This window comes from Neophocaena asiaeorientalis, unplaced genomic scaffold (genome assembly GCF_003031525.2).
Source record: "Neophocaena asiaeorientalis asiaeorientalis breed wild unplaced genomic scaffold, Neophocaena_asiaeorientalis_V1.1 scaffold15, whole genome shotgun sequence".
Classification (NCBI taxonomy): Eukaryota; Metazoa; Chordata; class Mammalia; order Artiodactyla; family Phocoenidae; genus Neophocaena; species Neophocaena asiaeorientalis.
This window is the reverse complement of record NW_020185328.1, coordinates 3,942,862-3,968,907: the sequence shown is the minus strand read 5'-3', so window position 1 is coordinate 3,968,907 and position 26,046 is coordinate 3,942,862. Positions and strand designations below refer to the sequence as shown.

The following is a 26,046-nucleotide window of genomic DNA, read 5'->3' as shown; positions in this document are numbered from 1 at the left end:
AAGTTTTTTTAAATTTTTAAAAAAAAAAAAAAAAAAAAAAACCTAGGGTGGAAGAGCTCCCTTACAGGGATATAACATAGACTGTATGTGTAGAGCAATAAAATGAAGCAAATACTGATTGATAGCTATGGATAGTAGTTTTAAAATCAAGTGTCAAAGGAGAATAAGTCCTTATTTCCCCAGCATTTGTCTTCTATTCATATTTTAAGCAGTTTAAGTGAAACATGTTTTTTTACATAAAAAATTGATGGCTCTCGATTGCATAAAGATTAAGATGACTTGAAGGGTCTCAAGTCTAACCATTTTGAATAGAACAAACAAGTGACTTTTGTGTTGTTGGTTACTTGTAGAATAATGTGCTTTTGACAGTGTCATTAATGACAGTATACTCAAATATTTGAGGTAGGTTTTTGTAAGAGTGCATTTCAACTCAGTTACAGATATATGAACAGGGTAACTTCTACAATGTGTATAAATCCAGAAAACATTTTCGGAATATATTTTCAATGCTTATTGGAGTCATAAAGATATTTTTTAGGGGGGAAAAAACAACCTAAAAATTAATTGGAGTGCTTCAGTTTAGTGTCCATTCTATATTTCACAACTTTATTTCATGCTAGTATAACACCTAAGAAATAATCAGCATTTTAAAATTTAATCTGTACATGTTATTCAGAGCACTTAGCATGCTTTTACTGACATGCAGATGCACTGTGAAGACCATGTTAGTGAACCCAGTAAGTTTTTTGTTTTTGTTCATTAAATATCAGTATAAAGTGATAGGTTACTTGATGTATTGAGATTATTGGTTGTAGTTTTTCAGCCAGGTTTCAGAGGTTGATAAATATCCCCCAAAACTCAGTTTTCTTTTAATTATTGAACCTATTTATATTTTTAGTCCGTACAGCCTATCTCCCTTTGTTTTTTACCATTCCACCTCCTATTTCTAACAAGAGTATTTTATTAAGATCTGTGAAGCTGTATCTGACTTAACTCATTTTCTCCCCCTTGGTTCACCCTTAGGATTTTGTATTTCTTATAATTCTTATTGTATAATCTTATTTTCTATATGAAGAATTACTTTAAAGTGTTTTTGAACCGCCGGTGCTTCATCAGTGATTGTTCAAGTGGACTCACATCTCACTTAAGCTTTGTGAGGGGATTTCATTATAATTAATGATATGTGCTAATAGGACACTGAGGCACAGAGATCCTCAGTGACTTACCAGGATCACATAATTGGTAAGTGAAAGATTGGAGTTTCTTATCCTCGACTTGTGACTTCAAATCTTGTATTTTTTCGACCTAAATTGTAAGGGTTGGTTTTGGGTTTTTTTTTTTGTTAACATTGACATTAACATGAAAAGAGATGGTGGTAGAAGTTCTGGACCCAGGTATATAGGGAGGACACATTAAAAAGTTGTGTAATAAGATTTTTTTAATTATATAAGTTTAGTAGATGTCTGTATAAATATTTTTTACTTTATTTTCAGATGTGGAAATGTAAACTTTGCTAGAAGAACTAGCTGTAATAGATGTGGTCGAGGTAAGCATTTAAGGAAGCTTCCTTTAAGACTGTGTATATAGATCATTTCTTTATTTTCCCAGATTCATACTTCATTTTTCTATTCTTCAGAGAAAACAACTGAGGCTAAGATGATGAAAGCTGGAGGCACTGAAATAGGAAAGACACTTGCAGAAAAGAGCCGAGGCTTGTTTAGTGCTAATGACTGGCAGTGTAAAACGTATGTGTTTCAAATTATCGTCCTCACTTTTTCCCGTAATAATATATCTAGCCACTACTTGTTAATATTACCTACTCTTACTAGCCACATTGAGAAGCCAAAGTAACCTTTAAATTAAAGATCTGTTGATTATTATTAAGTATATATCTGACGTAGTTTAAAGAACTTTTAAATTCTATTTTTTAATGGTAATATTAGTTGTTACTAAGATGAATTATGTATACCAGTAAACAGATTCTTAAGGTGAGCTAACATTCAAAAAAAAAGAGGGAAGGGTATTTAAAAGCACTAAACCTATTTCTGTTAAAAAAAATCTCAAAAACTTTTAGCCTGTATCATTAATGTGAAATATACCACAAAATTTATTTTTCCTGTTTGCACAGTAATTTTAGAATCATAAGTTGCATACCGTAGTTAATTATTCCTAATTAGGTAGGTTTCTTAATATTTCTGGTTTTCACATGCTGTATTGATTTTTCCAATATCCATCTTTTCTATTAAGCAGATGAATCAAATACACATGAAAGGAGACTGAATCAGAAGAGGGTCTTACACAAATTTCTGGTCTTACAGATACTAAGTTAGTATTAGATAACTTTCCAGCAAGATTTGTTGCTGAATTTGGGATCCAGTGCTTGAACTGATTCTGCAAAACAAAATTTTTTTAACATTATTTGGAAGGTATAACCTCACTCTTGAGGTGAATTTGGAGACTGGGAAATTAGTAGAACCTTTTGTTTAAAGTGGTATCTTTTCCCCCCTATGATGACAGACTCTCTATAGATATAATTTGTCATTGATTTCTCATAAAATGACAAAGGCAGTCTTCATGCTGTATAGGTTTCCCTTCTCTGCTTAAGTAGTTCAGTCTGTTGGAACCATACTCTCTCCAGAATACGTACATTGGTACATTTTCTTTGTAGCAGCCTTAGTACACATTCCTTTATGATAGTTCACTCTACTTTTTATTTTAAAATTTTAAAAATTTACTATTTGTCTTATGTTATAGTCTACTGATTTGATATTTTTCACTTTTAAAGTTGCAGTAATGTTAATTGGGCCAGAAGATCAGAGTGTAACATGTGTAATACTCCAAAGTATGCTAAGCTGGAAGAAAGAACAGGTAATATTCAAATGCAGTCCAACTAAATGATTTTAAAAGAACTAAACATTGAAATTAATAATTGTACCACTTCGTAAGAGCACAGTAAATGAAGATTGTTTATTCTGCCCTTTTTTTGCGAGGGGGGGCTGCCACGTTGGGTCTTTGTTGCTGCACGCGGGCTTCCTCTAGTTGCGGCGAGCGGGGGCTACTCTTTGTTGCGGCGCATGGGCTTCTCATTGCGGTGGCTTCTCTTATTGCAGAGCACAGGCTCTAGGCACGCAGGCTTCAGTAGTTGCTGAGCATAGGCTCAGTGCTTGCCGCACGCAGGCCCTAGAGTGTGCAAGCTTCAGTAGTTGCAGAGCATGGTCTCAGTAGTCGTGGCTCACGGGCTTTAGAGCGCAGGCTCAGTAGTTGTGGCACACGGGCTCAGTTGCTCAGCATGTGAGATCTTCCTGGATCAGGGATCAAGCCCATGTCCCCTGCATTGGCAGGCAGATTCTTAACCACTGCGCTATCAGGGAAGTCCCTGCCCTTATATTTTTTTACCTTGTTTTTTTCCCCTCATCCACAAAGTCATCTTTTGTTCGATAATTTCACAATTTACAAAGTACAGCATCAGGAGGCCTTATCCTTACAAGTAGTCGACATTTAGTTTTAGAAATGCTTTATTCCTCACTCTTTCCTCTGCTGGTCTAAATGTTTATTATTAGTAATGATAGGGTAGTACCATTTTTTTAATTCATTAGATATGCTAGTATGACAAAAAAGAGCATGGGGCACCATTTAAAGTAATTGTCTAAAGTTTAGGCAATAATTACCAAATTTGGCTGTACATTAGAATCATTTGAGAAACTCTAAAAATCCAGATTCCAAAACAGAACTATCAAAGCTCTTTCCGGGTGAGTCCCAAAAATCTGCAGGTGATTCAGATAGTGTTTGGTAATCATTGGCCTAAATAATAACCTATCATTGGCTCTGTGTGTTGTCAGTGGTGGGGTGAAAATATTTGCGAAATAGAATATAGTTTTCCCATTATCATCAGTTAGTGCAACCACATTATCAGTGTACTTCACATCTGATTTTGTCATTCAGCAACTTGTACAATCAAAGGCTCCATTCTATATATAGTCACCTTGTCAGACCTAGACTTAGTAAACTATTTCCCTGTTTTATTTTCCTCTCTGACTTTAGACAATTCCATGCTCTGTATAGACTAAGACCTTTTAAATAAGGGTCTCCCTTTTCTTCCTTCCCTTACCTCTTTAAGGTTTACATTGTTTCCCCCTGTATTTTTAATCTATCCCCCCCACACCCCTCTGGTTGTTTATTCTGTCTCCTTTTTGGTTTTATTTTCGTGGCCTCAGAATGTTGGGGTTCTTCAAGGTCCAATTCCTGAGCTCTCTTTTTTGCTCTATATTTTCTAGGCATTTTCTTCTAAGCCCTAAGTTTAAGTGAGCATTGGCACACCAATGAGAACCAAATTTATGTCTCTAGCTCAGACTTCTTTGACCTGTATATTCAGCTGCCTATTCAGCATCACCATGTAAATGTCAAACTCATTATATCCAAACTGAATTCATGATTTTCCCCCAGGACGTGGCCCTCTTTTAGTGATCTCCTTCTCATGATTAGTACCACCCACCATATGCTTGTTACATAAACCAGAAACTTAGGTGTCCTTCTTAATAACTCCTTCACCTCTCCTGTACCCCAAAAGTCTTTTCCATCATTACCCTGGGCAGAGATACCACTATATCCTGTTTCTTGGAAAAAGAGCCATCTTGTTGGTGTCTGTACATACTCCCCTCCTGCTCAGTTGCAGCCAGGGTTTTTTTTTTTCCAAACTAAAAACTCCATTTGTGTAAAACCGTTTTGATTGCTTTTAGGATAAAGTCCAAAATCTTTTAACAGTTTTAAAAACTGTAATTCCTAAAAGCCTTTTATTTATTCACATTCTCTTTGACCTATTTTGTGACTCCTTTAAAAGTTTCACTAATGCAAGAGCTGTAGTCTAACAACTGAAGTTGTCAAAGTTTGTTTGATAACCTCACTTTCCTTTACTCATTATCTTTTTTCTGTCATTCCGGTGTCTTGACTCTTTCCCATCTCCCCATATATAAGTAGTTGTCTTTTGCTGGTCACTGTTGCAGATGTGAGCTAATACGTACTGTTGCTCTCTAGTTTCTCTTTACTATTTGTTTACTAATTAATCAAAATACACAATCATAGAATTTTCAAGTTAGTGTATCAGTTCTTCCTTTGAAGTACATGTTATATTCATCCCCTTTTCTCTCATTTCCATTGTCACAACCCTAATTCAGGCCAGTTTTAAATCTGTTTGATCCTTTACTGGTCCTTGCTCATATTTTTCATTTTTTGAGACAAATGCTAAGATATGATTTTTATTTTAACACTTGCTAAAAGCATACAGAGATTCTTGGTTGCTTGTGTCATCTAAATTGTATTATAAAGCCTTTTAAAAAAAAAAAAAGCAAAACTCATTCTTTAAATGGTACCAGAATTGTGGCATTTCCTATACTAATATATTGAAGAAGTATTTTTTGGCCATTGGGCATGTGCTGGGGATACTTGAGTGAGCAAAATAGACATGTAAAGGCAAGGATTAATGAAGTCTTCTTTGAGAGAGCAATGTTTAAGCTAAGAAGTGAAAGTAGCAAGTTGAGAGATCACTGTAAGCAAGAACAAACAGTTTGTGTGAATCAGGCCCTGAGACTTGAAAGAATTTAGCATATTGGATGAATTCCTAGGAGCTCCAGAAATCACTTCAGAAATAGGCAAAGGCCATGTAAATCATGGTAAGGAGTTTTATTTTATTCTAAATATAATGGGAAGTAACTGAAGGATTTTTAGCAGGGAGTGACACATCTAATTTTCTTTAAACATTACTGGTTTATGGAAAAAGAATTAGGGGGTAGGAGTGGCAAGAGTGGAAGCAAGAAGACCAATTTTTACAATATTCCCTGAAGAGGTTCAAACCAGTAGAATGAAGGAAACACACATAAATAAGCCAGTTATTCCTCTAACTCACTTATTATTCAGTAGAAATGATACTGAAGGTTTTTTTTTATGATAGAGCTATATTTTCCATGTATAGGGAAAGAGTTTGTGAGGTGTATTTGTTGTATGGGTTCAAACAGCATACCTTAATAATCTCTTTATTGTTAGCAGATTGTTTAGGTTCTTTTTTATGGCCTATGTGAGTGAACATGAAAATAGCTTTGTATTTGCTATCAAACTCACTTAAAGTAATTTTACTTACATACCTATGCAAAATCTACCTATATGAGTTACAGTTCACTTTCTAAATCTTTGTATAATTGATTCTTTAGCTCCCCATATTTGCCATACCATTTTTTAGCTTTAGATTACTGACTAAACAAAGACCTCTACTAAAAGCCTTTTAAATAGGATTTTAATATAGGATTGTTTTAATATGTTTACACTTCCACAAATAAATAGTCCAGTTTATCAGGCATTTTTCTGCACTGGCCTTAAAAACAATCATTCTGTTGTATCGTATTTTTTCTTTTTTTTTCTTATGTGAATCATTTTCCATCTAGATCCCATGATTTTTTTTGTCTTAATTTTTCACCAACTTCAAAGTATTTTGAAGTTTAGGTCTTTACTATTAGTCATCTCTTACAATTTGTTTATCAAACAACTCGTACCTTAGTCTCAGGACATACTGATATAATATTAAACATATGTGTAGAGACAGGAAGTTGTATTGTTGAATTATAACTTTCTACAGTGTTTATATTCCAGAATTAACATTGAATTTGAGCTGTTTTGAGGTGAATATATACCCAGTTGTACTTGTTTCTGTTTCTTTATATTTGATACTCTGAAAAACTAGAGCCAAGAGTTTACTAAGGAAAAGTTGTTATTGGTATTTAAGACACTTTTCACTTTTGTATCATATTCATAAAAACAAAAGGAAATTCTTGTGTATTACAGTTGGAGTCTATTTTGTCTCCAGAACAAGGGAGGAGGAGGAGGAAAAAAGGGATGATATAAAGTGATATCCAAGGATAAACACTGATACATTGCAGTTTTCGCTGGTACAAAGTACAGTGAAGAAAGGAAGGATTTTGTATTAATGTGATTTTGTTTTTTTAAGAAAGTTAATTTTATTACATTATTTTGTTGGGGCAATTACATGCTCTCTACTATTTGTTTGTGGCTCTTTTATGAAATGATAAGAGAGTAATTGATGAGGTTTTTTTTTTAATGTCCGTGATTGACAGATTTAAAGTCACAAATCTTGAATTTTTAAAAAATACTTTTTTATCTATAAGTTTATTTAACGTTTTGCTGGTTCATTAAATCCAGGAATCACTCTGTGTGCTGGTACTGTTCTGAAATATGAGGTAGTTAGATTATGTTACTTTTAACCACATCTCCATCTGTCAGTCTAAATTGTAGATGTTAGTTGTGACAGCAAACCGTAATGGTTTGCTGATCCTGATTGCTTTTTAGTAGCATATTTTCAGTTGGGAAGTTACTGACTTCTTCAGAAAACCTGAGTGACTTTTAACTGTATTTAAAACCAATTTGGATGTCCTTTATTGTGTCATTATATTTGTCTATATAATTAAAAATTTTCCAAGCTCTAGCTACATTTTAGCCCAGCAAAATTTCAGTTATCAAAAGATTTCAGACCATTTTCAACTAGTAAACAGTAAAATTTGTTAGTTGGTTCTTATTGAACCCACTTCTCCCAAAGAATTAGGATAAACTACAGAGGAAAGTCCTTTTAAAAGTTGGTTATAGCAGAGGTTTAAGGAGCTGTTTTCCACTCATATATTCCATGCATTACTAAAATCATATAGGACATTTTGAAATTGAGAAGAGCTGTAAGCGTAGCCACGGGACTTTTCCATCTATGGTATATAACTTTGAGACTTCTCTATCGTGATTTGGTGGTTTTTTTTTTTTTTTTAGACCAGTAATTTATTAAAGGGATAGACAAATGTCTTTGGTAAGATTTTCTTTTTTTCTATTGCTTGTAAGTGATTCTGACATGTTTTTGTTACTTTGATGAATTGTTATAACAGTATATGCCCTCCCTTTTTTAGGATATGGTGGTGGTTTTAATGAAAGAGAAAATGTTGAATATATAGAAAGAGAAGAATCTGATGGTGAATATGATGAGGTAAGCTATACATTAGTGTGCAGGTTGAAAGCAGCTTAGAGAAACATGTTAGAAAATACCTTGCAAAAGGAAAATATTAAATGTATCTCATTTTTTAAGTACACTTTGAGTCTTTTACAGCAGCTTACCATTTTGTAGGAAATCCTAATGGACTTAAAACATATAATTGACGTAAAAATGTATGTTAACCAGCATAAAAATGTATATTAACCTAAATATATAAAAGTAATTTCTTTGAAAAAAAGTATTTATTTTAACAGTTTCAGCTAACAGAAGTATTATGAAACTTTTTCTATAGTTTGGACGTAAAAAGAAAAAATACAGAGGGAAGGCAGTTGGTCCTGCATCTATTTTAAAGGAAGTTGAAGATAAAGAATCTGAGGGAGAAGAAGAGGATGAGGATGAAGATCTTTCTAAATATAAATTAGATGAGGTAAATTATTCAGGCTTTGTCTTATTCAGGCTATGGGATAACATGTGAATGTCTTTGACAACCTTTGGCCCATGGTGAAGATGTGTTCTCCAATGTAATCATTGGTTTTCACAAAGATTTTGAGCTTCTGCTCTGCCAAGCATTATTCTGACTCCGGAGATACAAAGTGACTGAGACACAACCACCTTTCTCTTAAGGGAACTTAAATTCCAGAGGGGGAAGGGCATAAATGAAAGATAATTTAAATAGCAATACTGTGATGTAGACACATGTTGTGATAGCAGAGCATTAGAAGAGCTACTTTGGTTTTAGTGGTTGGGGGATTTCTGAGGCAGTGGAATTTGAGCTGAAATTTGAGTGACAGAATGATATGAAGGAGCCTGCTGTAAGAGCTGGGGTCGGAGCACTTTTAAGGCAGGGAGGACAGCAAATAAAGTTTCCCCTAGCAGGAAACAAGCCAGCACCATCCAAAAAATCATACATAGGCTAGTGTGGTTAGAGCAGAGGGAAGAATGTAATGGGGGGGTCAGCAGCCACATTAGGTCTGGTGATGTTTTTTCTGTGGGGCCTGAGTGTAAAATTTTATGGATGAATAGATCCAGATTGAGGGTACTTTGGGGACTGAGCATAGGATGCCCTTGAATGCAGCTGAACAAATCAATGCAAAACAAGTTTTAAAAACAAATAAGGTATATTTATCTGATCTGTGTTTTAGAGTGATGACTGTCAACATATTGAGATACTTGGGAGGCAGAATGGATTCACAGTTAGGGAGACTACCTAAAAGCTTATGGTAGTATACTAAAGAATGAAGTTCTGAACTAAGACTGAGGGAGCTGGATTCAAGAACTTTTAAGGGAGTAAAACTGAAAATTCTTGACAGCTCATTTGGAAATACATTGTGATGAAAAAGAAAATGAGTATGACTTCTACATTTACTTCTTTAACTGTCTGAGACAGTCATTAAGTCTCTTTAGCTGAGATGAGGAATGTAGTAGTCAGATTTCAGGACTGAGAATGAATTTGCTGAGGTGTTAGCTATATAATAAATCCATATGGAGATGTCCAGTACACAGAACTATTCATCATTCCTAGATAGCATGGATATCTAAATGTCTAAATATAATTGACTCTGAGTTTTCGTTAGGATGAGGATGAAGATGATGCTGATCTCTCAAAGTATAATCTTGATGCCAGTGAAGAAGAAGATAGTAATAAAAAGAAATCTAATAGACGAAGTCGCTCAAAGTCTCGGTCTTCACATTCACGATCTTCATCACGCTCATCCTCCCCCTCCAGTTCAAGGTCTAGGTCCAGGTAAACGGGTACAGGTCAAGGGTAACACCAGTCAAAATGTCAGTATCTAACTTCTTTACTTATAAATTTTGTTTTCCTTGACTAAATAAGCTTTCCTTTTATTTCAGAGTTTTCTTTCAAGTCATCTTTTATAAGATAATTTTTTCTGTCTTAGTGCCATGAAGTTATTGTCCAATATTTTCAGAAATACAAAATTTTAATATGAAACTTCCTTAGTTCCATTTTAACACCATGCCTTTTATTAAAATAGACTTTAAAAATTCAATTAAATCATTATATATAGTGATACTGAGTTATCTAAGGAGATGGTTTACATTTAGAAATTTTAACGTAAATAAAGTGAAGATTTATATTTCCACTGATGATTTTAAACACTAGTACAAAAATTTTCTAGGCATTTAAGTTGTTGCTTACTACACAGTGTTTTATTTGGTATATGTGTTCTGAATAAAGAAGCAAATTCATCTGTATTCTATTATCTTAATGCTTATACTTTAGAGCTGTCCAGGAATAAATCAGAAGATTTAATTTGTGTTGTACTTGAATATTATTTTGTTAGTAATGTAAAGTTTTAATTGAAAAGTCCCTCATTGTGCAATCGACAATAAAAATGAAGTTTTGGTTGAGAAAAAGCAATACCTTATGTAAGCAATCTTCCCTTGAAGAACTATTTAGTTAAGTGAAACTATGTGCAATGAATTTTAACTGTATTGGGGAATAAAATATTAGCTAATTGAGTAATTAATAATTAGATAATTGTTAATTGAGTACTGTAAAGGCTGAAAACTTAAAAGAGTGATTATAAAGATAATTTTAAGGTAAAAAATTACTGTTTTTCTGCAGATTATTATTTTCAGGGACAAATTAAGTGTATAAATTAAATGAAATTTATTTCATTTCTTGACTTCTTAAATTCAAATGGACCATATCTCCCCTATGTCATTTTTCAGTAATATAATTACGTAAAACAGTGACAGGATTGTCAATGTAGTTTCTCTTTAATTCTCTAACCTTTGAGTAGACAGAAAAACCTGTGGATTTAAAAATGTACACATATCAACATTTAAGCTTTATGCTAGATAGTGACTAAGAAAATAGAAGGATTTTTAAATTGGAAAAGGAAAATTGATGGAAATATTTCACAGAAGTTAAATATAAACTGCAACATCCAGTATTCCTGGATGTGTAAGTCCCGGGATACTTTTAAATATTTGTGAACATATAAAGTATTCAGTGTTAATAAAGTGATAATGCTGAACGTTTTTATTTGTACAATCTCGAATGATTTTTAGAGAAGTTTTGTCAAACTTGGAAAGTAATAGTTGATTGTTTTCAAAAATTATTACCTTAAGTTTTGACATAAGTATTAATACAGAATAAAAGTTTAAAATAAACCTTAAAATACTGTATTTTGAAAATATATATCCCAAATAGTATTCTTACTATATGAAAATGAATTCTAATACATATTTTTCTTTCAGTGTTCGTATCACAAAGCTTAATTAAATGGTCCTGGAAAAAAAAAATCCTTCCATGTTGTTCCAGGTCCCGTTCAAGAAGTTCTTCCAGTTCGCAGTCAAGATCTCGTTCCAGTTCCAGAGAACGTTCGAGATCTCGTGGGTCGAAATCAAGGTGAATGAGGTAGCTTCTCTCTGTAAAGCAGAGAGAAAAAATATTTAAAGGCTGCAGAAGGCGTTGCTTTTTTTCCTCTTATTTTGCTTCTACTTGTCAATTTTATTTTAGCATTAGAAAACTAATGCACTTGCCTCAGCTTAATTTTCTCACCGTGAGACGTTTCCATTGCCAGCAGTGTGCCAAGACATTCCCATGATTGAATTAACATGGTTATTTTGCATTATGCAAGGTTTGCTATTTTTGTGCTAAACTGTGATGAAGTAGGAAGATGGAGCCAAGTCTTATCACCAAATGTCTGTTCATTAAAGTTATTTTGCAGTAGTAGTTAAAATAAATTGAGATATGGAAATAAACAGTTTACTCCATATTTTAAAAGGAAGAAAAAGAACTGCCTCAAAACAAATTTTGTTTTGCATGGCAATTGTTTCAATATTTATAGAAACAATTTTGTCATTTATATTAGATGAAGTTTCTGGAGGGTTTTATTTTCATTTATCTGTAATATAACACAGAATATTGTACACAGTATGTATAGTATGTAAGAAATATAGACACTTCTTAAATTCCACAAATTAAATCAAGAAGTTTGGTTGGTTAGTCTAAGTAGGATGTGATCTTAAAGTAAGCATTCTTGTTAACTTCAGGTTGCATTTAGTTAGACCTGCAGAGGGAAGAAAATTTGTAGAGAAGCAAGTGAGAAACTAGTTTTTAGTCTCTTGAAGTTTTTTCTAGTCTTGGTCATAATATACTGCCTTTCTTTTTAATTTAATTTGTTTATCTATTAAAGGCAGCTAACATGAATAAGAGAACAACGAAAATTCCTCTTGTGTGGAACTACACTGAAGTGTAGTGGTAGCTATTTTGGTAAAAATAATTGCTTAATAGCTTATTTTAGAGCCAATCTGTAGCATTAGAGAGCAACTGTAATTTGAGAACATTAAGGAGAAAAGGATGATATGCACACTTGTATTAAGCCAATACAAAATAGAGAGCAAGTGAGATCATTGTTATTATTATGTATTATCAATGTTTCATTTCTTTTATCTGAGTGCTTCTTAGGTGAAGATACTTAAGTCCTAGTTCCCTTTGGGAAGCACTTTAATTAAGGTTTACAGAACAGCCTTCATAATTCTTTTCAAACATTTTTTTCATTGCTTATAACTTTCCAAAGAATTCTCCTTTTGGGCTTTCTGATTTTATTTTAAGCCCAAAGGTGAATTTTTTGGGAAGTTTGAGCTAAATTACTTCAACCAAAATATGTAAATGAAGAAAAAAATTGTATTTAAACATTTGTGCATTTACCTCTGCCTGAAGCATGTGAATGTCAACACTTCATACTTCATGGATAGTAATCCTTCATAAAAATAAATATTGTTAATATAAATCAAGTTTTAAAGTTATTCATTTTATTTTCCTTTGAATAGTTAGCGATTTAATAGCTACTGTTCTTTGTCATTTTGTTCCCCTATCCCTGCTTTTTCTACAGCAGCTTAACTAATAAGTTGCATAATTCCACAGCAAATTGTTATGCTTACTTTCCTCAGGAAGTTGTATGATACATATTTTTTCCCCAGATGGAAGGATGTAGTTTCTAGACATAAAGTCATGCAAATGCCCACCTGTTACCTTTGCTATTTATGTATACTTTAAAATGAAAGCCTTAAATTTTAAAAGAAGTATTTAATTCTACTTTAATACATTAAGCTGGTTTTTAATTGTAAGTAATGAGCACTTATCTTAGAATTTTTTAAAGTGATGAAATTAAAGTAAATTGTTTAAGTAGAATTATTTCATGGTTGAACCAGAGGTCTTCTGTTGAGTAAGCAGTAAGTATTCTTCCTTATAAAATTTTTATAGTTATAAATTCTGTTTGTTTATTTTTGGAGCTATTAACTAAACCATCTGCCTGATTTCTTCTTTTAATGAAATGTTTGATTTGTTTCTCAATCAATGAAGATCCAGCTCCAGGTCCCACAGGGGCTCTTCTTCCCCACGAAAAAGATCTTACTCAAGTTCATCATCTTCTCCTGAGAGGAACAGAAAGAGAAGTCGTTCTAGATCTTCTTCATCTGGTGATCGCAAAAAAAGACGAACAAGATCACGGTCACCTGAAAGGTTTGGGTTTCTGTAGAAATAAGAATGGGTGTTCTTAAGTGTGTTTAATAGAGTAACTGAACTTCTCAGTCAAGGATTAGATTTTCATTATCTCCTTCGTTCCCACTTCAAATTATTCTTTTCAACTTTGGACTTCAAAAAACAGATAATTACTTTGTTTATCCTTTGTTCTTTGATCAGGTTGTTTAGAAAAGATCAAACCACTCTCTTCCACTATTTGATCATTTTGTTTAAATTTTTATTTTCATATATAATTATTATAGCCAACTCTCGGTTATTTCTGTCTCTTAAGATTTTAATTCAGAAGGTGTGTGTTGACGTAATTTAGAGGTTGATTTTTATCAGTATTAATTTATGCTCTTGATTTTACATTAAATATTAGAAACCGTAGGATTCTAGGGCATCTAATAAGAAAATTAACTATTACAGATCATTGGAAATCTGTCCTAATTTAAATATGTATAAATGCATTTCCACAACAATTTATTGTTTCATGCCCTTTATAAGGAAATTGTTCTTGTAGCTAATACATTTTTCATCTTTCAGTCCAAATTCTTTTTTTTTTGGTAGAGAAAGACCTTTACTAGATTACTTTATCTGTGTTGACATTTTTAAAAGTGGGAAAGTGTGTCATCTGTCAGCCTTTTCTGCAGCAGGCTAATTATTCGGATTTATTATTTTTCTCTTGGTTCTCAATGTCTACATAGTCATTTTAATGGCTTCCTTAATAATCTTGGAAATTTCTATATCCTTTCAGCTTGTGAAAGTAAGGATTAGATAAAATCTGATTTTTGCTGTGTTCAGTGCTAGGATTACCCCTCCTTGTACATAATGACTGGTTTTGCATCTTCCCGTTTTGAAGTTTAGATATTAAGGTTACACACAAGTAGTCTCATTTCTGTGCATTTGTTCCTTTGTAAGAAAATTACTCCATACTTCAATGAAACTCATTCTGTTGTTTTTTTTCCACGTCTGCAAATTTTTATCTTAGCCACATATAATCCCCCTAGTTTGTTGTCATCTAAACTTAATGAACATGTTCTCTATTCCATAAGCCAGGTGATTGGTGAAAACACTAAACAACCCTGAGCCCAGGGCCAACCCCTCGGAACACCACTACTTTACCCAGGTTGATATATTGCCTTATTCATATTAGCTGCATGAATATAATCCTGTAACTAATTGTACAATCATCTTGTGTGACCTAGATTTCCACAACATAATTATTTATGGATATATATTTGCATACACAGAAGCCTTGCTATATCTATTTTACATATAGACTTACCACATTATATACAGTGTATCACAGAGAACGATTAAGTCACGCTGCCATCACCAAGTTTATATGTCTTTGTTGTATTAATCTGTAGTTTTATACAATTTTGCAAGGCTTTCTTTCATTACCTTAAATAATTGAGAGGTGGCTATATCGAGAGATTTTTAAATTATGATTGCACTGCTACTGGGCTCATATCCAAGGTCTAATAAGTACTAGTTAATTTTATGTGTATAAGTTTATATCTCAGATTTTAATTATTCCTCTTACCAGTGTAATGAGGTTTAATTTTTCATATTCTCAAAGTCTTACAAATGCTGATATTCAGCTCCAGCTTACCAGATTACCTGCTTTCTCCATTATGTCTTACAGGCACCACAGGTCACCTTCCGGATCATCCCATTCTGGTTCCCGTTCAAGTTCAAAAAAGAAATAATGAATTAAAATTTACATCTTAAAAAAAAAAAAAAAAAGTCCAGTACAGTGCATGAAGCATATTTTTTAAGAAGTTGGTGTCTTACTTGGTCAGAAGTGCTAAATCTGCTAGTAGAGGTGCATGCCTTTCATTGCTTTTCAGAACAATACAGCTATGTTTATTTGTGAAATTAAAAGTAAATGGTATTTTAAGCCATAATGTCCCCAAATAGATGCTTTGTTTATCATTCGTTATTTACAACCATTTGCTTCATTTAAAACCATCTCAGCTATAACAGTACTTTGTTTTTTAATTTGAACTCTTGTTTTCCTCATCTCCAAATATGAGCATTACCTAGGCTTGTCTGGACTTTGGGCATGGAAGCAAGACTGTGGTAAAGTAGTTGGAAACAATCTGTTTATGTTAATCCAGGAAAAGGAGTCAACCTGTTTATGTTAACCTATGTTGAAATGATTCTTATTAACTAGTTGTAAAACAGTCAACTGGAAATTTCTTTATTTTAAAATACCCTACGTTAAGGGTGCCTTAGAATCGTTGTTTCTCTTTTATCCAGTTTTACTTTTTGCACCACCAAGTTTAATACAGAAAAGTTTTGTGAATTGGAGAGGAGAAAGGTGTTTATTTCTCCTTTTCTGACATGTAATTTGGAGCAAGAATGCCAGACAGTTGATCTCTACTAATATGGTTGATGAGAAAAACATCTTACTTTAAAATGTTTAATATTTTTAGGAGCTTTGTGTGATACCCTTTAAAAATCTAGTTATCACATTATAGGGTAGACAGTTAAATCATAGTTAATGAGGAACAAATTGAAGAAAGTTTTTGAAGTATATTTCTCTTTGGGTGAAAGACAAACAGACATTGTGAATTTAAGTGAACATTTGCTTTGAGATGTTTAATTTTAAACACGTTGCATAAAATTTTCTTCTGAGTTAAAGATGAATGCTTATTTCCTCATGACATAAGCAGAAATAATTGTTCCTATTCACTTGAAATTACTTATGGCTTAAAATACTTTCAAGGTTTATTTCTCAAAATTAAAATCTGGTCATTTGAGCTCTGTTCTGTCTTCTGGTTTTAAAAATGGTTTCTCTTAACAGTATCTTCAGTGACAATGCAAGGTAAGTATATTAAGGGAAGTTGACAATTGTGCTTGGGAACTTTTTGTCATGGGGATCAGTATCCACATTTTTTGTTTTGGGTGGGGGGTTTGTTTGTGTTTCCATAATATTAATGTCTACTGCAACTAAAAATTAAAATGTTTTAAGGTACTTAGTAGACAGAGCAAAATGATATTTGCTTTTTTATTTTGAAATGAGTGATTTTTCTCTTCAACTCATCTAAAGATGAAAGCGAAATAGCTTACGTAGAAATATTTTGGTAATATTTTTACAATGAACTTCCCCTGCTTTTTTTATGTCTTAAAATTTTCTTTGCTACATTTACTGTAGGTTGCACAAGAACTTTACTCTCTTGTAATTGTGCCTCAGACTTCTTGAAAGTCCACCTTCTAAATTGCCCATATGATCTTCTAGATTCTACATGTTATCGTTGGTTTATTCTTGTGCTTTCTGTATTTAAAACTTTGGCTGTACTAATAAGTAAATGCAAGGTTATAAATTTAGCTGATAGTAGTTTACAGACAATTCAAATGATTATGATTTTATTTGGTTTAACTAAGCTGTACTAGTTCATTTCGTAAGGAAATGATGCTGTAGACAAATGTAAATAAAGCTTGTGAGTCGAGCATCAAGTGGTGTTTGTTAGAAATAAATTAGAATTTTTAAGCTCTGATTTAATGTTCATTTTTAAGCTATTTACAGTCTGGTTTGTTTTTTGATTGTGCATCTTAAACTCCCTATATTCACTTACCCTTTATGTAAGGTCACCTTATTTTTATATATGAATGCTTGGTTTAAAACATTCCAAAGCCATGATCACTATAACCTTGGGCACTGAGCAATTTTTGTGACTTTTTTAAACAGAAGAGTACCCAAATTAGTTGAATACTTTATACCAGAACATAACCTTATTCCATGTGGCAAAAAACATGCCATAGTGTGCTTCCATTAAAACTGTCACTTTATAGCACTCAACAAGTATCCCTTTTAACTGCCAAGGGTTCTTAATTTTCCATGTAGAATCCTTCATCTAAACAACATTGAATGGTTGGTATCTGGTAACAAATGTTCAAGTTCAGAACAAGCTCTAAGCATAAGACCATCTCTAGGCATACTTAACCAAGGTAAAACTAATCTTTGATTTTTTTTTTTTTTTTTTCTCATGTCTTCTTGATATTTGGCATCCACAGCTAGTGTTGTAGATGCTGGTGAGAAGGTAGGGAATTTCTCCCTTCTGCCCCACCTAACAATTTTGACATAATCGTTAGTTGTTTTGTTTTGTTTTTTAATAGAAATAGCATTATAGCTTTCCTGAACTGGAAATAGTTTTATTTCTGAAAAACAGTGGAGAGTTTTAATTTAAAGACAATTTAAGGTATATAATAGTGATTTTCAGGCTAATTCTTCCTGTCACCTTTACATACTATAGTATATCATCCCCTGTTTTGCAAAAAGGAAGATTACAGTTTAAGGAAATTAAAAACTTGCCCAAGGGAGCCATAGGAGTAGCATAATGGGGATTCAACCCCAAGTCTGATGGCAGATTTCAGTATTACCTCTAATAACAACCAAATAACATGTTTGAGAAGATAAATGTTAAGCCAAAATGGTCAGATGTTTTTTAATCTGATTTAGTAAGAAGGTGTTAATTTCAGTCATTTCTAGGTAGGTAGATTGGTAGACAGGCATACTATTTTGAAATATCTTTAAATATACAGGAAAGTTGCAAAGGTTGTATGGAGAGTTCCCATATACTCCCACCGAGTTTCCACCGTGGTTAGCGTATTACCCTGTGATTTTGTCAAAACTAAGAAACCAACATTCATGTATTACTGTTACTTACAATCCAGATTTTGTTTGAATATCAGCATTTTTCTATTACGCTAATCCAGGATACCATATTACACTTTTTTGTCACATTTCTCCAGTCTCCTCTGGTCTGACAGTTTTTCATTCTTTCCTTGCTTTTGATGACTTTGACAGTCATGAGGAGTACTGGCTGGGTATACTTTAGAATGTCCCTCATTCTGAGTTTGTCTGGTTTTTCTTGTGATTAGACTGGAGTTGTTGGTTTTTAAAGCAAATACCACAGAGGAAAAAAGTGCCCTTCTCACCACATCATGTCAGGGATACATGATATTCATATGACATCACCGGGGATGTTAACCTTCATCACTTGATTAAGGTAGGAATTGCCTGAAATCACCATTGTAGTTCATTTTTTTCCCTTAATTTATTCCATTCTTTGGAAGCAAGTTACTAAGTATAGCCCACCTTCAGAGTAGGGATAGGGAGAATTCAACTCTACCTCCTGTGGGGGAAGGCTGTCTACTCATATTTGTAATTCCTCTGTTACAAAGATTTGTCTCCTATTTATTTACATCTGTATGGACTTCCACATATTTATCCTTTAAGTGGAAGTTCAATGCTATGTTATTTTATTGCTCAAACTGTTCCCAGCTTTGGCCATTGAGAGTCCTTTGACATGCCTCCATTCTCCAATAGAATGGAAGGAAGGAAAGGAAGAATTGTTGAAGAGGGAGGTTTATCATCAAGTAGGTGAGGGAATAGAATCTAGACCTGTGGTGGTGGTAGCAATGATAGCTTTGACCTTATAGTATCAGGAAGGATGAATCCAGGTAGCATTAGAGCCAAGTTTATAGTCACTGAGAGTGACCGGCAAACACAGTTGGGTTTTTTTCCCCAGCCACATTGAACCACATGGATACTTACAGGAGGGTAGAGGGTGTTGAAGCATTGCACACAGATAAAAGATGAATGTGTGATAACTCATAGTTCCCAAATGCCTGTATTTAGCAAAATAAAAGGTACTAGCATAAGAAAAGTATTTACAATAACTGGTAACTTCCTAAATACATAAATGAATGATTAAAGTGTATCTAAGATGAAGAATGCTATGCAGCATTATCCAAGAGAATAAGAAGACCTGGGGTTTGAAGCTAAAATATATATATGACAACCCCTTTCCCATAATCTCAAATCTAGTGGGGGAGTGCTCTTATAAAAATACTTCATGGTAGAAATAAAGTCTGCTAAGTGGGAAAAAAATCAGTCTTGTCTGAATGAAGAGGCAAACTCTTAAGGAATTGACTTGAGCAGTCTTGAAGGACAAGTTTATTGAAGAATAAGGTGAGCTTTAATTTCTATCTACACTCTTCCCCTGGAGTCAAAGAACCAGATTTGAATTTTTACATCATGGTACCTGTATGACCTTGGACATCGTTATGCCTCGCACACAAGTATACAGCAAATATTGGCTATTAATTTCACTCCCTACTTATGTTTTCAGTTATTTCATATACACTAATACTCAAATGTTTATTTCCTACTTACTCCTTTCTACAGCACCAGATCCGTTTCTCTCACTGCCTACTGTGTATCTCCTTTTAAATATCAAACAATTCCACCATACCTAAATTCTCCCCATGCAATCTCTCCATCAAAATAATGTATTTCACATCAATAAACACCATTATCAGTGACTTTGGGGATCCTCTTAGATTTCTCTTTTGCCTCCCAACTCCATACCAAATAAATCTGATTTACCCTAGAATCGATAGTTCTTAACCCTCAAGCCTGCACTGCTCCATTACTACTATCACTGCTTTGGTTTATGGGCTAAGATAACTACAGTTGCCTCCTAAATGGTCATTTGGCCTCCAGTCCTGTCTGGCATATATAGTAGGTTTTCCACAGTATTTGCTACATGCTATTTAACCAAGCAGTGATCCTTTCATTACTCATACCAGAGTGGTCTTATTAACAAGCAGTTTCTGTTCATGTAATTTCCTTGCTTAACATCTTTCCTATGGGTTTCAGGATTAAACTGAAATCCTTTGTGTCACCGTCCCTTCCCCCAGCCCTGTCAATTCCAGCAAGCTTGGGCACATAGCCTATATAGCTAGCCACATGAGCCATGCTGAACTACTTGTGATAGATTTTCATCCACGTACAGGCTTCCTATGCCTGAAATGCCCTGCACACTCATTACCATCCCTTTTTCACTTGGACTTCATGACAATTCAGAACACTAGGATGCCATCCCTGGTTCCTGAGTTTCCATAGGAATTAGGTGAATTTCTTGAAAGGCCCTACCCAGTATTTCTGGCCCTTTCAGTGTTCTCTCACAGCAAGCACTCGGTGTTTGGCAAGGGTGTCAATATCTGTCATGTTTCTTACAAGGTTTTAGTAATTTTTTTTCATCCAGTGCTACTAATGAATGCTTATTCTTTACTGGAAAACATTTGATTGCAGGAGTTTTTTCCTGAAGTTATATCATGACAGCCAGTTACCAAACAGGTCTCAATTTTTTTTTTCTATTAAATTTTAATAGGTCCATTTCTTCACAAGCTGATAAGGTTTGAATTTCCTTATCCAGCTATGCTTCAGTGTAGTATAGAATCTAGAAATTGCATGTAAACACTGTTCATTGTCCTCAATGTTATATTTAAAGTATGCCAACTTTTGTTTATTGTAAACAGCTTAGATAAGGTTGGAAACAAAGCCTCACTGGTATACATTTTGAAATCTGTTTTAGTTTCTTTTTATATCACCAAGGACAGAAGCACTAAAAATTATTCTGGAAGTAAGATTTTTTTTGTCAATTATCGGTTTTTTCCTAACATGTCTCTGCAAAAATACTAACCTAAGCAACTTTGCTTATGAATTGGTAAATTGAGTTCCTTTAGAATGTATGACTCTTGAACAAAGTGCATTGGGGTGCATCATATGCAAAATAAGCAGTGAATTTAAAAATTAGCCTTAGTGTTCTGGTGTAGGACCAGATAATAGAGGTCAAAATGGTTTAGTGTGTATTAAAATAACTGTCATAAATGTACTTGGGTATTTAGAACAGTAAACGTATTACGTACTACTTATAACCATGTTTAATAAATATGGCTTTAAGGCCTTAAAAGCTTTTAATAGAAGAAAATAGTGTAAAATATTATTCATTGATAACTACACCAGTGAAGTTCAATTTACTGGCAAAAATGATTTGGACATTTATTATTAGAAAAGTAAATTATGAGTTATTTGCTCCTTAGTGAAATAAAAACCTGAAAATCAAAAATGGAAGTGGTTTGGATGAAACGAGTCTGACAAATTAGTCTTTAATTATATTAATCCTTAGTGACATTATTACCTCTGTATACAATCTACCTGTTGACTTCAGGCCTGCTGAAAATGTTGCCTTTTCAGTGATTAAATACTTAACATCAGAATTCTGAGCAGGGAAGATAAATCATCTGCATTCTTGTAATTTGGAATCTGCGGCTATTAGAGCTTAAGAATTTTAATGTGATTCTAGTGACCATGATCAGAGAAAATGAAATATTTGCAACTCTGTAAATGGTGTGGTTGGAATCACAAAATTGCGTTGCCCTATATTACACTGTTCTTAATACATTGGAATCACCAAAAAGGAAAGGTCAAAAAGTGTTTAGTTCATTTTCTACCAGAAATGAAGACCACATAAGTACTTCTCAGGCTACGTATTCAGTGCTGCAGTACCTGTAGTACTAAAACCCTACAATGGAAAAAATGCTGAGAGAAGATTGGGACGTTTCACTTGTAGTAGTTATGTTTTAATATTTTCCCCAAATTAATAAATGAGTTTAAATCCTTTCAATTAAGTTAAATCCTTGAGTTTAAATGCTTCTCACAAAGCATTCCATATCAAGGTCTAAGCATAGAGATGAAGAAAATTAGAGCAGAACTATTCATAATCAAATTGTTTAAAGCCTGTGATAAAGATGAAAAGCAGCCAGAGAAAACGATGTTTATACAGAAATGGTAGGAATGACAGCCAGCATTGTCAGAGCAATGCAAACCAGATCGTGCAATTACCAGCCTATTCTATATTTACTCCTTCAAGAATATAAAAACACAAACTTTTCAGTTACTCAGAAGCTTTATCTCTAATACAAAATATTGAGATTCTTTTGGCAGAAGAAAACTGGTATCAGATGGAAATTGGGTCTACACAAATAGCACAGAAAGTGCTATGTGGCTAAATACAGTTACGGGTTTTTTTCCCACTTACTATTTAAGTCTCTTTAAAAGGTAATTGTTTAAAGCAAATAACACTGTGAGACTTCTATGTACGAGTAAAATATACAGCAAAAATTGCTCACAGGTCCAGAGGGGAGAAATGGAAGTGAGCTATTGTATGGTTATATACAAAGTTACAGACATCTTGAAGGTAGTCTGGTTAAGAGAGATGCTATAAAAGCAACCACTGAACATAACGAAGAGTTATACATAATACACTTACAAAGGAAGGAAAAAGTGGAATCACAAATACTCAACGCAAAAGGAGGTAGAAAACAAATAGGCTTGTAGGTTTAAACCCAACCACATCAATGATTGCATTAAATATAAATGATCAAACACCCCCAATTATAAAGTACTGATTGTCAAACTGGATAAATGAAGCAAGACCTACATGATCTTAGAAGAAACCCACTGTAAACAAAGACAAATAGGTTAAAAGTGGAAGGGTGGAAAATACTATAATTCTACTAAAAACTGAGAGCAAAGAATAGAGGTAAAGAATGTCACGTCATAAGTCAATCACAAAAGCATAACAATCTTAAACGTTTATGAATGTTGTAGTCTTAAAAAAATATATGAAGCAAAAATTGATAGAACTGCATGGCAAAAATAGGGAAATCCAGAATTAGAGATTTCTACACTTCTCAGTAATTGATAAAACAAGCAGGAAAGTCAGGATAGAAGATGACAAACTATCAATCAACTTGACCTACTTCATATTTATAGAACACTACCCAATAACAGAAATTCTTCTCAAATACACGTGGGACATTTATGGAGATAAACTATCTAGAGCACAAACAAGTATATACATACTGTATGATTCCATTTATATAAAGCTCAAGAACAGACATTTAACTGTTGTGATGGAAGTCAAAATAGTGATTACCTTGTGGGGCATTGTGCTGGTTATTGATTGGGTCGGGGCACAAGAAACCTAGGTTGCTTGAATTGTGTATAAGTCTGGATGGTGGTTACAACTGTGTATATATGTTTTTAGCAATCACTGATGTATAGAGTTAAGATTTTTGCACTTCGTGTATGAATGTTATACCTCAAAATAGTATTCACCTAGAAATACAAATAGAATAGAATAAGGAATTACAGAGAAGAATACACACCTATATAGGAATTTTAAATAACTTTATTTGGGGAATAATTTTAGATATATAGAAAACGTACATACCCTTACAGTGTTAATATTTTACATTACCATAATACATTTGCAAAAACCAAGAAATCAATATTCAAACATTACTGTTAACTCCAGATTTTTTTTTGAATTCCACCAGTTTTCCCACCGTCCTCTTTCTATTCCAGGATCCAATAGAGGGTGGTACATTGCATATAGTTATGTCCCCCATTTTCTTCTGGTTGGTGACATTTTCTCATTCTTGTTTTTCATGACATTAACAATCTTAAGGAGTACTGGCCAGGTATCCTGTAGAATGACCCTCATTTGGGGTTAATCTGTTACTTTCTTTTCGTGATTAGACTGGAAAGATTACTACAGGAGTGAAGTGCCCTCTCATCATCACATATCAGGAGGTGCATAATATCCACATGACATTACTGGTGATGTTAACCATCACTTGGTTAAGATAGTGTTTGCCAGATTTCTCCATTGTAAAGATACTATTTTTTTCTTTTCATACTATATATTTAGAAGTACAGGCATACCTCGGAGATGCTGCAGGTTCGATTCCAGACCACCACAATAAAGCGAATATCACAGTAAAGTGAGTCACACAAATTTTTTGGTTTGCCAGTACATATAAAAGTTATGTTTATGCTATACTATAGTCTATTAAGTGTGTGATATCATTATATCTAAAATACAATGTACATACCTTAATTTTAAAATACTATATTGCTAAAAAATACTAACCATTCTCTGACAATGCAGGATTGCCACCAACCTTCAATCTGTAAAAAATGCAGTATCTGCAAAGCTGAGTAAAGCAAAGTACAATAAATTCCTGAAAGTCATGAAGTCAAGCATACCCTCAAGGCGCAAGGGGCATTATGCTTCAGTTCTGGAGGGGGGAATATCTACATATATTAAGGAGGTTTGCCTCCTCTTTCCCATTTATTTAATAAATCAGTATGGACTTAATGTATATTTTATATCTGGATTACATTCAATATTACGTTATATATTTTGTTGCTCAAATTGTTCCAGTTGGCCATTGGGAATTCTTTCAGGTTGGCTTCTGTGTCCCTTGCACATGTCCCCATCCTTTTGTCTTTTGAGCACTTCTTTAATTTTTGGTAATACAAGATGCCCTAGGCTCACGTTATATTTTCCCTGCCACAGCCATAAGTCAGCCATTTCTCCAAGGAGCCCTGGTTGTTCTTCCTGGAGAATGATATTTAGAAAGCAAGATCTAGATTCTAAGCTATATGGAAATTTATTATTTGATAAAATGGTATTCCAATTAAGAGAATTATGATTTAGCTAATAAATGGTGCTAGCTATTCATATAACCCATCAAAAAATTAAGCTTCTGTCTTATTACCATTTGCTAAAATGTAAGAATTTAAATCTATCTGATTAAAAGATATGACTATTAAAGCAATATTTTCCAAAATGTAACTTGAGTGTAGAAATTAAGAAGGAGAAACTTTCTTAAGCAGTAATCCTAAAAATCATAAAGGAAAAGATGAACATTTTTCTGAATAAATTTTTTAAATATGGTAATAGACATTACACAAAAAGTAAAAAAGGAAATGATAAGGTAGGAAAATGAGAAACAGGCGGTGTCTAACTATCCAAGGAGCTCCTGCAAATTAATAGCATAATGATAATCCAATAGGAAATGCACAAAGATCAATTAGTCGAAGAGGAAGTTAATAGACATGGGAAAATGGATTTAACTTTACTAGTTAGGGAGATCCAAATTAACCGTAAAATATATTTCATTCAGATTGTAAGTATTTCAGACAGCAATAATATACAGAGCTGGCAAACAGAAGCAGAAACTCATGTATTTTGAGTGGATATATCTTTGTATGAGCATGAAGAAAAATCTGAAGGAATACACCCCAACCTGTTTATATTGGTTAATTTGGGAGTGAAAATGAGGACGAGGTAGAAGATATCATTAACCTTTAAAAATGTAATCTACATGCTGTTTAAACTTTTTTTGCTTAGCTTATTTTGTTAAAATTTAAAATGATAAAATCAAGGTAATTAAGAAAAAAAAAAAAAAGATTGCAGTAGATTAGGTAAACGATGGTAGTGACCTGAACCAGGATAGTAGCTGTGGAGATGGAGACAAGTGAATGTACCTGAGATATATTTTGGAATTAGAATTAATATTACTGGATGATGGATTGGAAGACAGTGATAATGGAAAACAAAGACTGAAGGATGGCCATTGGATTTCTGGCTTGAGTAAGTGGATGGTATTATTATATACTGCAATGGGGAAGCCTCAGGTAGAACCAGGAGTGGGGAAGAAAATTTGAAGTTCCGTTTGAACATATTGAGGTGTCAATGGGCTATCCAAATGGGATGACAAATAGTCAATTGGATATATGAGGCTGGAATTCAAAGGAGAAGTATAAGCTGCAGATATAAACTTGGGACACATCAGTCCTCTTCTA

The 26,046-nt window shown here is 33.5% G+C and overlaps 1 protein-coding gene across 2 annotated transcripts in view; it reads left to right on the top strand.

The window, feature by feature from the left end:
- Positions 1-17,035, top strand: part of ZRANB2 (zinc finger RANBP2-type containing 2) — an 18,406-nt gene extending 1,371 nt beyond the window's left edge. The window contains exons 2-11 of one of the 2 annotated variants that reach the window (XM_024734548.1): positions 1,494-1,546; positions 1,637-1,745; positions 2,786-2,868; positions 7,950-8,026; positions 8,325-8,459; positions 9,607-9,776; positions 11,322-11,408; positions 13,368-13,526; positions 14,582-14,655; positions 15,178-17,035. In XM_024734548.1, the coding sequence (XP_024590316.1) occupies positions 1,494-1,546; positions 1,637-1,745; positions 2,786-2,868; positions 7,950-8,026; positions 8,325-8,459; positions 9,607-9,776; positions 11,322-11,408; positions 13,368-13,526; positions 14,582-14,615 (907 nt within the window). In that variant the 3' untranslated portion in view covers positions 14,616-14,655; positions 15,178-17,035. The remainder of the gene's footprint in view (positions 1-1,493; positions 1,547-1,636; positions 1,746-2,785; positions 2,869-7,949; positions 8,027-8,324; positions 8,460-9,606; positions 9,777-11,321; positions 11,409-13,367; positions 13,527-14,581; positions 14,656-15,177) is intronic. The other variant, XM_024734547.1, reaches the window with a different exon arrangement.
- The last annotated feature ends 9,011 nt before the right edge of the window (positions 17,036-26,046 follow it).